A 16,320-nucleotide genomic window follows, 5' to 3' on the forward strand; every position below is an offset into this window, starting at 1 on the left:
CAGTTTTCAAACGATTTCATAACCCTTTTTAAGAAGCAGAACTAAAACAAACAAAAAACTCTTTCCAAAACTGTCCTGTTGTTTGAAGTGCCGTTGTTTGGAACTATTCTAGCATGTTTCTCTGTTCCTTTAAGCGACTTTTAAATACAGAGATAAAAAGGAAGAAAAGATAAATTCCAACTAAGGTTTTCCCTTCAAATCTCCTTGACGGTGTGCCCTTCAGCTGCTTTTTATAATCACTATATTGAAAAACTCACTCCCACCTGTATCGGATAGAGAGAACGTAAACTACAATTCCCAGTGAGCAGCGGAGTCAATCTGTGCCTGTTCTTGTCTTTGATTGGGTAATGTACGTAGGGCGACTACTCAACCAGCGACTCGGTAGTTAGAGTGTCGCTTTTGGCGGGGAACTATATAAGGGGTGGAGGAACCTTGCAAAGTTGGATGCTACAGTCCCGGTAGTGCAACTTTTCGTTTGCCGGGCAGTTGTGGGGACGAGGGGGGGCGGGCGCCCATTATTTCACGCTTCGTCCCTGGGCTTGTATGCATTGATATCGGTGTGTTCGGGGTGGCTGTCGGGTCCAGGTCACGCTCGCTCCCTTAGGCTGGTAGGGATCTTTACCAGGACTCACGTGGATCTAGGGGCTTTTCACCCTCTTTTGCATTTTTTTTTTTTTATTCTGAGTTCCACATTTTTTGACATATTGTGTTCTCTTTTAGGGAAGGTTTTTACATTTTTTTTTTTTTTTTGCGCGCGGGGCGGGGAAGCTACTCCTAGATTTTGGATGCTAGAGGAAACTCTTTAAAGGGAGTTCTTGGGTGGTGTTTTCACGTCTTTATTGGTCCCCACACCCAATGCTGGCATTTTGAGGTTCAAGAATTAGGAAAATTTTAGGTCCTGTCCTCCAGGTGGTGTTGAAAGGGAGGTAGGTAAGAGCGCGGAATCTGGAGACAGACTACTGGATTTGAGTGTGGACTCCAGCATTTACTAGCTGCTTGAGTTTGCAAGTTTTTCGCCTCAGTGCCTCAGTATCCTTATCTGTAAAATGGGGTAGTAAACTCAAAGCGCTTGAAACTGTGTCTGGCTCTTAGTAAGGACTCAGTAGAGCTTCTTATTAATGCTACTTCAGAATTTAATTGTACACATAATAGATTTTTTCATTTAATATTACTGTTGTTACTTCTGTTATTGTTTTGTGTGCTTGAGTGGGTTCTGAGGGTTTCTGAGGTGTGGCTGGTGGATTTGAACTAATAGCCTTGCAGTTAGCAGTCCAGTGTTAGCCACACAAGGACTACCAGGTGTCTTCTGTTAAGTGCCAATTGCTAGTGACCCTGTGTAGGGTTTCCAAGGAGCAACTGGTGAATGTGAACCACCAACCTTGTGGGTTCAAACCCACCTTGTGGTCCAGTGCATTATCCTGTAGCACCACTCCTGGTGGTGGTTATGTGCTGTGGAGTCGTCTCTGACTCGTATCTGCATAGGGGTTTCCGAGGCTGTAAATCTTTACAGGAGCTGAAAGCCAGCCACATCTTTCTCCTGCGAAATGGCTGGTAGTTTCAAACTGCTGACCTTGAGGTTAGCATCCTGACTCGTAACTACTACGCTACCAGAGCTCCTTGTAGTTGATTCCAATTCACAGCAACCCTATAGGACAGAGTAAAACAACACCATGAGCTTTCCAAAGCCGTGATCTTCTCAGGAGCAGTTGCCGGGTCCAACCAACCTTTCTTTAACAGCTGTGAACTTAACCGTTGTGCTACCAGGGCTCCTTTTGAATATCACTGTTATTAAATGCTGTAGACTGGGTTCCAACTCAGTGGCCCTGTATAGGGTTTCCAAGCCTATAAATCTTATGGGAGCAGAAAGCTGCATTTTATTCCCCTGGAGAAACTGGTGGACTTTAACCTTGGACCTTGTGGTTAGAAGTCCAGCTCTTATCCTACAGAGCCATACCACTCCCATGACTGTCACTAATCCTCCCCATATATATGTACACACACAGCAGGGATGTGTAGTATTGAGTGGAAGAAGTAAACATGCAAACCTTAGTAATTCATTGGTAAGATTATAAAACAGCTATGTACAAAGTGCTATGAGAACATTTGGGACTGATTTGAGGTAAGGTTTTGTGGGGGAAACTCAAGGAGGCAGGAGCTCACGCTTGCCTAGCTCACCAGTTTACCAGTATAGTTGGAGAGTAGGTCATGTGAGGTAGCAAGCCTAGATGCTTGCTGAATATGTTGATGAAGATTATAATTGCTAACTTTGAGCACAATGTGCCAGGCACCAACCAAACAAATCCTTTATCACTGCAATTCTATGAACTGTTGTTAGGTGCCATTGAGTTGGTTCTGACTTAATATATAACAATCCATGTATTTAATTGAAGGGTTTCCTCTTTTTCACTGTCCCTCTACCAAGCATGATGCATGCCCTCCAGGGACTGGTCCCTCTTCATATTCAGAGCATGTGAAAAGAAATCTTGCCTTCTTTACTTCTAAGGATCACTCTGTCTGTACTTCTTCCATGACAGATTTGTTCTGGCAGCCCATGGTGTTGTTCTCGTTAAGTGGCGTCAAGTCGGTTCCGACCCATAGCGATCCTATACAGGGTTTCCGAGGCTATATATCTTTACGGGAGCAGAAAGCCTCATCTTTCTCTTGCAGAACAGGTGGTAGCTTCGAACTGCTGACCGTGAGGTTAGCAGTCTATCTTGTAACCACTACGCTACCAGAACTCCTGGCAGCCCGTGGTAGTCAGTATTCTTTGCCATCACTATAATTCAAAGGCATCAGTTCTTCAGTCTTCCTTATTCATTGTCCAGCTTTTGCATGCATGTGCAACTATGAACTAGATATTACGACTGTCCATGCTTTGTAGATGAGGAAATTGAAGACGTTGAAGTAATTTGCTAGAAAGGTCAGGATCTGAATCTTACAACCTGATAAATGAATGAGGAGGAACTGAAGGACCAGATTATGAAGGATCTCTATGCATTCCTAAAATTGGAAATTTATCCTGTGATCTAAGCATGTCATGGGGGATTTTGAAGGATAGGAGCGACAGGACCAGAGCTTTAGGAAGCTACCTCTGGCAGGATTGTGATACTGACTTAACTTGTGCAGACCAGTTTGGTACTAGTCAGTGTCATTGAATTATGTATACGGAAACATGTTGATGTATGTTTTGTTGTGTATATTCTCAACAACAACAAAGTAAATTATTTACTCAGTGAATAATTGTAGTCTGACCCATTGTGAGTTGAGGTTACCTTGTGTTGGGCCTGTGTCAACCATAGTCAGCAGTCTCTTGTAAGGAACCATCATAAATTGTTTACTTTAAAATAACAGAAATATATTCTACTATCTGGAAGCCCCAGGAGCTCTGGTAGCGTAGTGGTTATGAATCGGGCTGCGAACCTTAAGGTCAGCAGTTCAAAACTACCAGCTGTTCTGCGGGAGAAAGATCAGGCGTTCTGTTCCCATAAAGATTTACAGCCTTGGAAACCCTGTACAGGGTCACTATGAGTCAGTTCCGACTCCATGGCACAAAACCACCACCACCACCATCTGGAAGCCCAGGTGCCCTGGTGTGGTGCTGTAGGATAATACACTGGATCACAAGGTCAATTTGAACTGCTAGGGCGGCGAGTCAAGCTCACCAACCCCTTGTTGGAAACCGTATATAGGGTCGCTATGAGTCGGAATTGACTCGACGGCACTTAACAACAACATCAGCACCTAGAAGCCCTAAAGGAGATTCTCTTCCTTGATTCTTCAACTTCTGTGTCTGCCAGCATTCCTTGGCTCATGGTTGCTTACTCCAGTCTCTGCCTCTGTCTTCACATGGCCTTCTCCTCTGTTCCTGTTTTCTCCTGTCTCTTATAAGGACAGATATCAGTGGATTTAGGGCCTGTCTGCTCCCGTAAACATTTGTTGTTGTTAAGTGGCCGTAGAATTGGTTTTGACTCATAATGACCCAAAATAGAGTTTTCTAGGAGTGACTGGTGGTTTGAACTGCCAACCTGTTGGTTAGCAGATCAGTGCTTATCATACAGTGCCACACCAGGACTTAGCCTTAGAAACTCTAGGGAACAGGTTTACCTTGTCTTATAGGGGCCTTGTGAGTTAGAATCAACTCGATGACAGTGGGTTTGGATAATCCAGGGGGTTCATATCTCAACATCCTTAAATGAATTCTATCTGCAAAAACGCTTTTTTCCAAAGAAGCTCACATTCTGAGGCTCTGGGAATTAGGAAAGAGCTGTGGTGGCACAGTGGTTAAGCACTTGCCTGCTTAGGGAAAGGTCAGTGGTTTGAGCCTGTTTCTGTAAAGATTTTCCCTATAGGGCAGTTCTCTGTGACCCTATGAGTCATCTTTGTATGAGTCACATTTGACTCAGAAGCCATGAATTTGGTTTTTGGTTTAGGGATTAAGATGTGGGCTTTTTGAGGGCTATCTTTCCATCCACTACAATGGCCTTCATTGATTTTTGCCTGTAATATTTTAAATGATATACATTTCATTTTGCATATGGATAAGCTAGAAGTTTGCTTTTTGTATTTTGGATAGACCACCTACTATCACTTATACTATTTTCTGATGGTTTTTCAGTGTTATTTTGTCCTTTGCTGGATCTGGAGGCATGGCTAGCAAGAAACTAAGACGAGTGGGTTTATCACAAGATCTGTGTGACCGACTGAGCAGACACCAGATTGTCACTTGTCAGGTAAAATTTATTTGATTTTTTTCTCTAAGAGAAATTTTATGTACAAAGTAAATTTAAGTATACCTTAAAAAAAAAAGAAAACCACCAAACCAAACCAGCTGCCGTTGACTTAATTCCAATGCATTGTGACCTAATAACTTTTAAATAAATATAAACTCTAAAGTTCTGTCACATAGTGACCCTGTATAGGGTTTCCGAGGAGCACCTAGTGGGTTGGAACTGCTGACCTTGTGATTTGCAGTCCAGTGCTAATCCTGCAGCGCCACACCAGGAGTCCGTGAAAGTGTAGGCTTGCCCCCCAAAAAAGATAAATAATGGTGCTTCTTCATAGGCTAACTAAAAATAACAAGTTACTTAGGATGCATTTTCAAATGTGATTTCATTTACCTGAACTGTATACTTGCATTTTGTGTGGAGAATGCTCATGACTGAACCCTGAAAACATTATTGAGTGAAATAAGTCAGTAGTGTATGACATTTGCCATTTAAGCCTTTTTTTACATGCACAGTTCAGTGACAATTCTTTTCATCATGTTGTGCAACCGTCACCTTTCCCAGAAATTCAGTGCCCTCATGGGCTGTGACTCTCTTTTTCTTCCCTTCTGCCCCTGGTAATTACAAAGAAGCTTTGATCTTTCTTTTATTGGCCCATTCTAAGTATTTTACATGTCAGCACACAATATGTATCCTTTTGGAACTGACTTATTTCACTCAGCATAATGTTTTCAGGGTTTTCTCATGCAGTACCATGTGTCAAGATCTCCACAGTCAGTTTTTCCTTCTCTCAATGATCACAGGATTTCTCTGTGTGATCTCCTAGCTGAACAAGAAACTCATTTCAGCCTGACACTTTTTGGGCATCTGTCTGTGCCTAGTCTCACCTCTGGCACAATTGCAGCGCTTATATAAATCTGGGTTGGATGCAGCTGCTTCTGTGTCCCAAGCTCATTGACTAGTAAGAGTTCTAGGAAGTATAACGAGCAGGAGTTTTCCACTTAGCTTTTATACTTGCAAGACATTTTGAATTTTTCAAACAGTAGACATTTGGTGAATTTAAGTACTTGATATGCTATGACTCCTTTGGAATATACTAACTGCATTGGATGACTAGATGACGCAACTATGTCATTATATCTTTTAGTTAAGACATGTTAAATTGTGTCATGTTGGTTCCAACACATAGCCACCATGCATAGAGTCTCCAAGGAGCAGCTGGTGGGTTTGAACCATCGACCTTGCAGTTAGCATTCTAATGCAAGGAACACATGATTCTTTCATCTGTAATTAATTATGCTTTTATTTACACATGGTGTCAATTGAAAGTTTCCTTCTAATCTTTGTCACATAGATATGTTTAAAATATTGTCTTTGTGTCTCTTTAGGACTTTTTGTGCCTTTCCCCACTGGAGCTTATGAAGATGACTGGCCTTAATTATCCAGGTGTCCATGAACTTCTGTGTATGGTCAGCAGGGCCTGTGCCCCACAAATGCAAACAGTAAGTGTATATACAAATATGAATATATGTGTACTAAGTGATTTTTTATCACATTTAAGATTTTTTTTGGAATGAGGAAAAAAATATTAGTGTTGAACACCTCAAAAATAATAACTTTCACATCACAGAGTCAGTCTTCAAATTAGAATATTTGTGAAATTTGTATGTTGTTTCTAAGTTTATGGGAGATAATGCTAAATAATGGGAATTGGAAGCTTTTCATTTCTCTGTAACTGAGTGATATTTTTGTTGTTCCTTTGGGTAGGATTTGAAACCCTCAGGGTTAAGTCAAATATACTATTCATGTTTGAATGTCCAAGTTATACTCTTGATGCTAGAATGTCTCTGTCTTTGTAGTACTAACCTTTAGCATCATCACTTATACCACAGCATCCACACGGTTGCATTCATTCTTGCTTATTGATTGAGTCAATGACACTTTAAAGTTTATCTTCACTCTTAAGAAAGGAAGATTGAAGTCTTTTCTAATAAACCCTCAACAAATTATCCTTTTTTTTGGCAGGGAGGGAGGGCGGTGCTTTCTGTCTAATTACTATAGTTTTTCAAAATGTGGGTTTTGTGTATCGTTAAGATCTTATTTTTCCAGAAAGAGAGATGCCTGAAAGCATGCTCCATGCTTTACAAATGTATTTTTATATGGATTGTAAATGACTCACATGAATGTCATTCATTTTATACTGAAATTCGGTGACTACTGTGTAATTAAAGAAGTTGGAATTCTGTGAAGAGGGAAGGAAAGAATGTTGGGTTTATTTGAAACTTTTGAAAACAATGCACAGATAATGTAATTTCTTTTTTCAGATTTAGCTTGTGATCTAGAAAAAAAACTTATAGGCAGGGCAGTCAGAAGGAGAGCTAGCAATTGGTGCTAGTTTTAACTTTCCCATTGATGTTGTTGCTTTGGACAGTTCATTCGTTTTCATGGAAGAAGTTAGACAATTAAAATAGGAGGACTCTGTGGCTAGATTAAGATAAACTTATTATTTTGTAGCTCTTAAAGCATGAAGAAAACCTTTAATTTTGACATTCACTTTGACATATGTCATTCTCTTAGGCCACTCTTTATGAGGTATTTCCAGTTAGGTAATGAAATAAGAGAGCATGGGCAAGAAACGCAGCTTTAGTCTGCAATTCTATGACCACTTTCAGTTCAAATCTCAGTACTATTCCTAATACCAATTCTAGGCGCCATGTTTCTCCATTAGTTTATATTTACTTTCATAGCATTCTTTAAATTTGAGTCCTGCCTTAAACATTGTCTTAGTTTAGACCTTCGATAAGTTTTTTTTTCATTGTTATTGAAATTTTCCCAAATATTCATTCCTTCAAGTCATATTTTTGGAGTGCCATTCATGTATCCAGTACTTTCTCAGGCATTGGAGAGATCTTGGTGAACAAGGTAGATAAAGTTCCTGCTCTCATGTAGCTTACAGCCTAGTGGGGAAGGCAGATACTAAACATGTAATTACTGAGTTAATTAATTAATTATAGTAATGTATGTCCTGGGAGGAAAAGTATAAGAACTTTGAAAATTAATAACAGGAACATTGCTTAGCTAAAAGTTAGGAAACACTTTCCTGAGGAAGTACCACTTCAGCTAAGCCCTGAAGGACAAATAGGAGAAAGATAGACAAAGAGTTGGGGAGAGAGGTGGTAGGGGAATAAAATCTGGCTGGTGTGAATGGAACATAGCAGTGAGGAAGAGAGTAATAAGAGATATAGTGAAAGAAGTCAGCAGGAATTAGATCATAAGAAATGTTGAACTTTATTCTAAGAGCAATGGGAAGCTATAAAAGGTATCATCTGTGTTTTAAAAAAAATAAGTCTTGAGCATAGGTAATTGAAAGGAAGCAAGAATTTGGTATTCAGGCAAAAAGTTTACGTGGCTTAGATTGCTAATCGAGAGTATAATGTTGGTTGATATAGGAGAGGGATTTAGAAGGAAGAATTAATAGGATTTAGTGATGGTGCACCTGACTGATCCCACAAGCTGTGGTATTTTCAATCCCTTTACATACATGTGTAAGCTGGGCAATGAATAAGAAAGACCAGAGATTATTGATGCATTTGAATTACAGTGTTGGCAAAGAATCTTGGAAGTACTGTGAACTGCCAGAAGAGCAAACCAATCTAACTTGGAAGAAGTACAGCCAGAATTTTCCTTAGAAGTGAGGATGGCAAAACTTCATCTCACATACTTTGGGCATGTTTCCAGGAGAAAAGGACGTTATGTTTGGTAAAAGTAGGTCAGTGAAGAAGAAGAAGACCCTCAATGAGATGGATTGACACAGTACCTGCAACAATGGGCTCAGACATAACCATTGTGAGGTTAGTGCAGGACCGGGCAGTGTTTTCTTCTATTGCATATAGGGTCACTGAGTCAGAACTGACTCGACAGTGCCTAACAACAACAACAACAGCAGCAATAGTGATTGTCTGCCTGTGGGTGGTGGTGAGGAACAGGAAAATAGCAGAGGTGATTCTCTGGTTGGAGATATGAAGCAAGGAGTTAAATATGTAGACCTGGAGCTTGAAGAGATCTTTGGTAGAGCATTTGGGAGTCATTGGTGTAAATATGGTGGGTGAATGTGTGGGCATGGAAGAGTGAGTGATTGACTAGACAGTATATTCAATCAGAAGATAAGCATACTCAAAACCATGTTCTGAGTGATGACAACATTTAAAGACCAGATTAGGCAAGGATGAGAAGAAACAGCCACCAAATTAGAAGAAAAGCTAGATGAGTGTCATATCACAAAATTCCTGGCTCTCATACAATACTGTATATTCTATTATTTATGAAGTCTTGTTGTGTTAGTTCATTTTACCTCTTTTTTTCAAATCACCAAATCTATTATCTTAGGAATTACATTTATAGTTCTGAATAAAGTACTTTACTTGTGGCAGAGCTCCTTTACATGTTTGCTAAAGTGTCCCTGTGCCCACCTGCGTTGCCTGAAGATGGATTGTAGCAAATAGTCAGGTATTTCTAAATCATATGCAAACCAAATGACTTTTATTGTACCTTTCCTAATTGTTCTATGTACCGGAATATAAGTTTAAAAAAAAATCTAATGATAACCCATGTTTTAACTGATCTAAGAATTTAGTAGACAAGATTACACAGAGTTGGCCCATATATGGATCGTAAATACTAACACACTAGTCTCCCTACAGGAGTCCTGATGTGCCACTGTGGGTTAAGGTCGGTTTGAACTGCAAGGTTGGCAGTTCAAGCTCACAGGGTCCCTGTGAGTCAGAATCAATTTGATGGCACTTAACAACAATAGTTTTCCTATAAAGAGCTTTAATGGTGCTGTAGGATAAGCACTGGATTACTAACCTGAAGGTCAGCAGTTCAAATCCACCAACCACTCCATGGGAGAACGATGAGACTTTCTGCTCCTGTGAAAGATTTACAGTCTTGGAAACCCCATAGGGTTGCTGTGATTTGGACTCAGCTTGATGGAGGTGGGCCTGAGGTTTTGGTTTGGTCTTCCTCCAGCTTCACAAAGACAGAAGCGTCTTCAATTTGGAACAGGGATGCAGTAATAAGTGAGCTTGATGTGGGCAGAAACTATGTCTGTTTGGCTTACCATTGTATTCCCACAGTCCAAATAAGTATGTGGCATACAGTAGTCATTCCGTTTTTATTTGGTTAATGAAGGAATGATTACGGTTCTATGGCTCGACTGTAGTTTATTTGGGTAACTTAATTTAAAAAAAGTAATTTTTAATGTTTTCAGAGATTTCAGATAGGCAAGCATTCTTGTACATTGCTAATGGGCATGTAAATTGGTATGGTTTTATAAGCAGTTTGAATTGAAAATTTTATACCCTTAAAACCAAAAAAAAACCCCAAAAAACCCAAAAAACCCACAAACCCATCTTGACTGCCATCAAGTCAGTTCCCACTCAGCATCTATGTATAGGGTCTGAGGCTGTAAATCTGTGTGGGAGCAGAAAGCCTCATCTTTCTACTTTGTAGCAGCTGGTGGGTTTGAACTACTGATATTGCAGTTATTCTACAGCACTTATTCCAGTGCTTATTCTACAGCACCACGAGGCCTCATTTATGCCTTTATATAAAAAACAGGAAAATATAATAGCTAGACTTTTTTCCCATTTGAAATTGAGATATATGACCTTGTGGTTCAAACCGACCTTTCTGCCCAGTGCTCCAGTGTATTGTCCTGCAGTGCCACACCAAGACTCCATTGCAGTGCCTAGGGGAATGCAAAACTAAATTGATGTGTAAAAAGACCATTACAAAAACCTTTCAAAGAAAGAAAGGAAGAAAACTTTTTTTTTTTTTTTTTTTTTTTGCCCATCTAGAGACTTTTATTCAGGGTGAGGAAGGTAACCTCTGCCTGAGAGAGAAGGCAGGAGGCAGAAGGGAAGAGAGGAAGAGGAAGAAGGAGAAGAGCAGAGAGAGAAGAGGGCAGAAATAAGAAGAAGAGGAGAAGAGGAGAAAACATTTTTTAAGAATCAGATTAAATTAAGTATTTCAGAAAAGATTAATACAAATTATGAAAATAAATTTCTCTGTAGAATAATAAGTTTATAGTTATAAAAACATCAGAATGATCACAATCAGCATACTGTTGATATATAGTTAGGTGCTCTTTGATTGGCTCCAGCTCATAGACACCCTGTGTGCAGAAACACTTCCTGGTCCTATGCCACCCTCAGAATTGTTATGTTTCAGCCCATCTTGTTGGGGCTCTTTTTCTTTTTTGTGGAGCCTCCACTTTACTAAACATGATGTTCTTCTTCTAGGACTGGTCCCTCCTGATAATATGTTCAAAGTACATGTTATCAGGAGGTCTCCATCCTTGTTTCTAAGGAGAATGCTGACTGCACTTCTTCCAAGATGGATTTGTTTGTTCTTCTGGAAGTCCATGGTACTTTCAATACTCTTTGCCAGCACCATAATTTAATTGCATTAATTCTTTTGGGGCCTTCCTTATGCGCTGTCCAACTTTCAAATGCACATGACTAGATTGAAAATATCATGGCTTAGGTCAGGTGCCGTGTAGTGCTCAGAGTGCCATCTTTGCTCTTTAACACTTTCAAGAGGTCCTGTACAGCAGATTTGCCCAATGCAATATATAGTTTGATTTCTTGACTGCTACATCTATGAGTATTGATTAGGGACCCAAGTAAAATGAAATCCTTGACAACTTCAATCTTTTCTCCATTTATCATGATGTTGTTGTTTTTTTTTCAGACTGAGTTGAAGGCTACAGACCTTGATCTTTATCAGTAATTGCTCAAATCCACTTCACTATCAGCAATTAATTAATTAAACAAGCAATTACATTGAAGTATGATATTATAAAAGGAAAGTTGTAATAGAAACGCAGAGCAGAGATGCTCAATCTGGTCCATGGACTGGAGTACAATGAACATTTTCCAAAGACTTGACATCTAAGATTTCCTTCCACTCCATTTCCAGCTCACTGTGTGGGGACTCCAGCTCACCTGGACTCCTGGTGTGGTGCTGTAGGATCAGTGCTGGACTTTGAACCACAAGATTGGCAGTTAAATCTACCAGCTGTTCCTCAGAAACCCTATACAGGGACCTTATGGGTCAGAACAGACTCAGTGGAACTTAACAACATTTCCTCCCATAGACTTTCTTTCTGTACTTTCCATTCTTGAAATGATCTTATTCCAGCTCTCAGATTGTGTCATCTGCATATCGCATGTTGTTAATGAGCCTTCATCCAATCCTAGTGCTGTGTTCTTCTTCATTCAGTCTAGTTTCTCAGATTATTTGTTCAGCTTGCAGTGTGAATGAGTATGGTGAAAAGAGACATCTCTTATACATACCTCTCCTGATTTTAATTATGTAGTATCCCCTTGTTCTGTTCAAACAACTGACTCTTGGTCTATGTACAGTTTATGCATGAGTGTGGGATAATCAACAAATAAAGTAGCCTAATTCTTTGTGAAATTAGCTGTGAAAGAGCAACTAGGATAAGAAAAGAGAATTTCAGAATTTTATTTTATTAGACAAACTTGTGGTATACTAGCTACCTGGCTTTAGATACCTCACTAGTACCGGAAGCTTGTTTCCCCAGTATAGCTACCCTAGGTTGGACCACCATTACTTTTCTTCTAAATGATTAGAGTGTCCTCCTAACAGACCTTGCTTCAACCCTCTTCCAAGCTCAGTTCATCTTCACCAAATGACGACATATGGTGTGGCTTAAAACAACAGAAATATACTCTTATATTTTGGGGGCAGTAGTCTGAAGTCAAGGGGTTGACAGGGTTGCACTCCCTCTGGAGGCTCTGGGGGAGACTCCGTTCCTTTCCTTTTCCTACTGTTGGTGACTGTTTGTAATAATATTTAGGGACCTCCTGGATAATCCCGGATGATCTTCTCACCTCAAGATCTTTAACTTAATCACATCTGTCAACACCCTTTTTTCCCAAATAAGGCAACATTCACAGGTTCCAAGATTTGATGTGGATTTCTTTTTTTATGTGTCTTTTTTTGAACGACCACACCCACTGCCAAGTTAGTCGTCAGAAACTATTCTGAGTATCTTTCTGAGATTATTGAGTCTTCTCACTCCTTCTTGCTCTCAGGATAGATTCCAAACACTTCCACAAGGCTCCTCATGATTGAGCCTCTGTTTACTTCTCTGGTCCTTTGCCTGCTATGCCGGGCCCACATCCCATCTTGTAACCATTCTTAATGGACTTCTAACACTTTCTGTAAGTTTCTGGTTTATCTCTTACTTGGTTCTTGACCTTTCTTTTATATATCTTGTCCTCTCCCCTCTTAAGCACCTGTTCTAGTGACATGAGATAGATATTAGTTGAACCAATCCTAAGTGAAGATCATTTCAGACACCTCCATATGTAATATATGAGCAATTGATTATTGATTTTGCAGAATTATATAATTTCTATCACCAAGGCCATATTTTCCAACTACTGATCCTTCCTCTTTGTCCCCAACCTTTGCATTCAGTAGTGATCAATACATCAAAAGTGCATGTTTGATCAATTTCAGATTGAAAGACTTGGTAGAATGATCAATTGCTGTACCAAAAGGAAATGGTTGATATTCAACTTTTTCAAGAGATAGGATATGATCAAGAGCCAATGATACTGAAGGAAGAAGTCCAAGGCGCATTGAAGGAATTGGCAAAGAAGAAGGCACCAGGAATTGATGGAAAAATTGAAATCTTTCAAGAAAGTGAGGTGGCACAGGAGGCACTCACTCATCTATGCTAAGAAATTTGGAAGACAACTACTTGGCCAAGTGACTGGAAGAGATCCATATTTGTGCCCATTCCAAAAAGAGGTGACCCAATGGAATGCGGAAATCATCGAACAATCTGTTTGATATCCCATGGAAGTAAAGTTTTACTAAATGTAATACAAAAACGGCTGCAAGCATACATTGACAGAGAACTTCCAGAGGTCCAAGCTGGATTCAGAAAAGGCTGTGGAACAAGTGATATCATTGCTTGATGTCCGATGGATCTTGGCTTAAAGCAGAGACTACCAGAAAGATGTTTACCTGTGCTTTATTGACTATGCAAAGGCTTTCGATTGTGTGGATCATGACAAGCTATGGACAACATTGTGAAGTATGAGTATTCCTGAACACTTAATTGTGCTCATGAGGAATCTGTACATGGACCAAGAGGCAGTTGTTCAAACAGAACATGGGAACACTGAATGTTTTAAAATTAAGAAAGGTGTGTGATAAGATTGTATTCTTTCACCATACTTATTCAACCTGTATGCTGAGCAAATAATCTGAGAAGCTGGGTCTAATGAAGAAAAACATGGCATCAGAATTGGAAGAAGACTCATTAATGACCTGCGATATGCAGATGATACAACCTTGCTTGCTGAAAATGAAGAAGACTTAAAATATTTACTGATGAAGATCAAAGAGCACAGCCTTGGGTATGGATTGCATCTCAATGTAAAGAAAACAAAAATCCTCGCCACTGGACCAATAAACAATATTCTTATCAACAGAGAAACGATTGAAGTTGTCAAGGACTTCATTCTTCTTGGATCAACTATCAACATTTGTGGAAGCAGCAGTCAAGAAAGCAAATGACGTATTATGCATTATGCAAATCTGCTGCATAAGACCTTTTTGAAATGTTGAAGAACAAAGATGTGAGCCTGAGGACTAAGGTGTGCCTGACCCCAGCCATGGTATTTTTAGTAACCTCATATACATGCGAAAGCTGGACAGTGAATAAGGAAGACGTAGAAGAATTGGTGCTTTTGAGTTACGGTGTTGGAGGAAAATATTGAAAGTGCCATGGACTGCCAAAAGAACCAACACATCTGTGTTGGAAGAAGTGCATCTAGAGTGCTCCTTGGATGCCAGGATGGCCAAACTTCATCTCTCATACTTCAGACATAGTGTCAGGAGGGACCAGTATCTTGAGAAGCATATCATGTTTGAAGGTGGAGGGTCAGAGAAAAAGAGGAAGACCCCCAGCGAGATGGATTGGCCAAGTGGCAGCATCAATGGGCTCAACCATGGCAGCAATTGTGAGGTTGGCCCAGGACCCGGGCAGTGTTTTGTTCTGTTGCAGATAGGATCGCTATGAGTCGGTACCGACTTTATGGACCTAACAACAACAAAAACATATGTAATGATAAGAATAAAAGAGGGTGATGTGTTAATAATTCCATGGGTAAGAATTCATATATTTCCCTCCTGTGAGCTGGTATTCATTGAGATTTGACTGATGATTGTGAGGTGGAATAAGAACATTTCAAGAACGGAAAGTTATCAAAGTATAGAAAGAAGGTCTATGGGAGGAGCGTGCTGTTGTTAAGTGCTATCAAGTCGGTTCCTATTCATAATGACCCTGTATAGGGTTTCTGAGGAACAGCTGGTAGATTTAACTGCCAACCTTGTGGTCAAAGTCCAGCATTGAGCCTACAGCACCACACCAGGAGTCCAGGGAGAAACTCAGTGAGCTAGAGATGGAGTGAAAGGAAATCTTAGATGTCAGATCTTTAGAAAATGTTCATTGTACTCCAATATGTGGACCATATTGAGCATCTCTGTTCTGCATTTCTGTTACAACTTTCATTTTATAATATCATACTTCATTGTAATTGCTTGTTTAATTGTCTCTTCTTCTTAGTAGATTCTGAGCATTTCCCTATTTCAGATTTTAGCTCAGACATCTAGATCTTCCCTGAGGCCTTCCTGGTTCACAGTCCAGATTAAGATGTGCTCTCTTTATGTGTCCACTGTCTTTCCCACAGTGTCACTTATTGACTGTTCTGTAATTGCCCAGTGTTCAGTCCTAATTTCATAGTCCTTGGTTGGCTATAAGAATGGTGAGAACAGGGGTCTCTATCTGTTCTGTTTTATCCCCACAATCTATCACAGTCCCTGGTACATAGTCAATATTGGTTAAACACATACAGAAGAGAAGAAAACAGATTGAGTGCTATTACAGTGCCTTAACTTCAGAGCTTTGGAGTTGGTTTATGTTTTTGACTAGATAAAGAGATTGAAAAGAACATAATCTTTTTCTTGTTTAGGCTTATGGGATGAAGACTCAAAGGCTTGCTGATCTCTCGCCAGCTTTCCTCTCTACTACTCTTTCTGCTCTGGATGAAGCCCTGCATGGTGGTGTGCCTTGTGGCTCCCTCACAGAGGTAAAGGAGAAAATTTTACTTGATTTTTTCATTAACTTATAATCTTTAGAACCAAAGGGAAAAGTTTCATGAAAACAATATTAATTAAACTATAAGTTCTTCAAGGACATAAAAGAAAAAAATTATATTGGTTGACTGAAGTCTGTTTGTTGTTGTTGTTGTTAGGTGCCATCGAGTCAGTACCGACTGATAGCAACCTCTTATGCACAGCAGAATGAAATTCTGTGCGATCCTGGGCCAGTCTCACTGCTATTACCATGCTTTAGTCCATCGATGCTGCCATTTGGTCAGTCCATCTCGTTGGGGGTCTTCTTCTTTTTCTCTGACCAGCAACCTTACCAAACATGATATCCTTCTCCAGCAACTGGTCCCTCCTGACAATATGTCCGAAGTATGAGAGA

General features: G+C 39.9%; 1 protein-coding gene across 1 annotated transcript in view; it reads left to right on the forward strand.

Moving 5' to 3' along the window:
- The first annotated feature begins 402 nt into the window (after positions 1-402).
- RAD51B (RAD51 paralog B) overlaps positions 403-16,320 on the forward strand; it is a 1,006,719-nt gene continuing 990,801 nt past the window's right edge. The window contains exons 1-4 of the mRNA XM_006865616.1: positions 403-458; positions 4,645-4,730; positions 6,113-6,226; positions 15,803-15,919. Of these exons, the coding sequence (XP_006865678.1) occupies positions 4,647-4,730; positions 6,113-6,226; positions 15,803-15,919 (315 nt within the window). The 5' untranslated portion in view covers positions 403-458; positions 4,645-4,646. The remainder of the gene's footprint in view (positions 459-4,644; positions 4,731-6,112; positions 6,227-15,802; positions 15,920-16,320) is intronic.

The sequence above is a fragment of the Chrysochloris asiatica genome, unplaced genomic scaffold (assembly GCF_000296735.1).
Source record: "Chrysochloris asiatica unplaced genomic scaffold, ChrAsi1.0 scaffold00079, whole genome shotgun sequence".
Taxonomy (NCBI): domain Eukaryota; kingdom Metazoa; phylum Chordata; class Mammalia; order Afrosoricida; family Chrysochloridae; genus Chrysochloris; species Chrysochloris asiatica.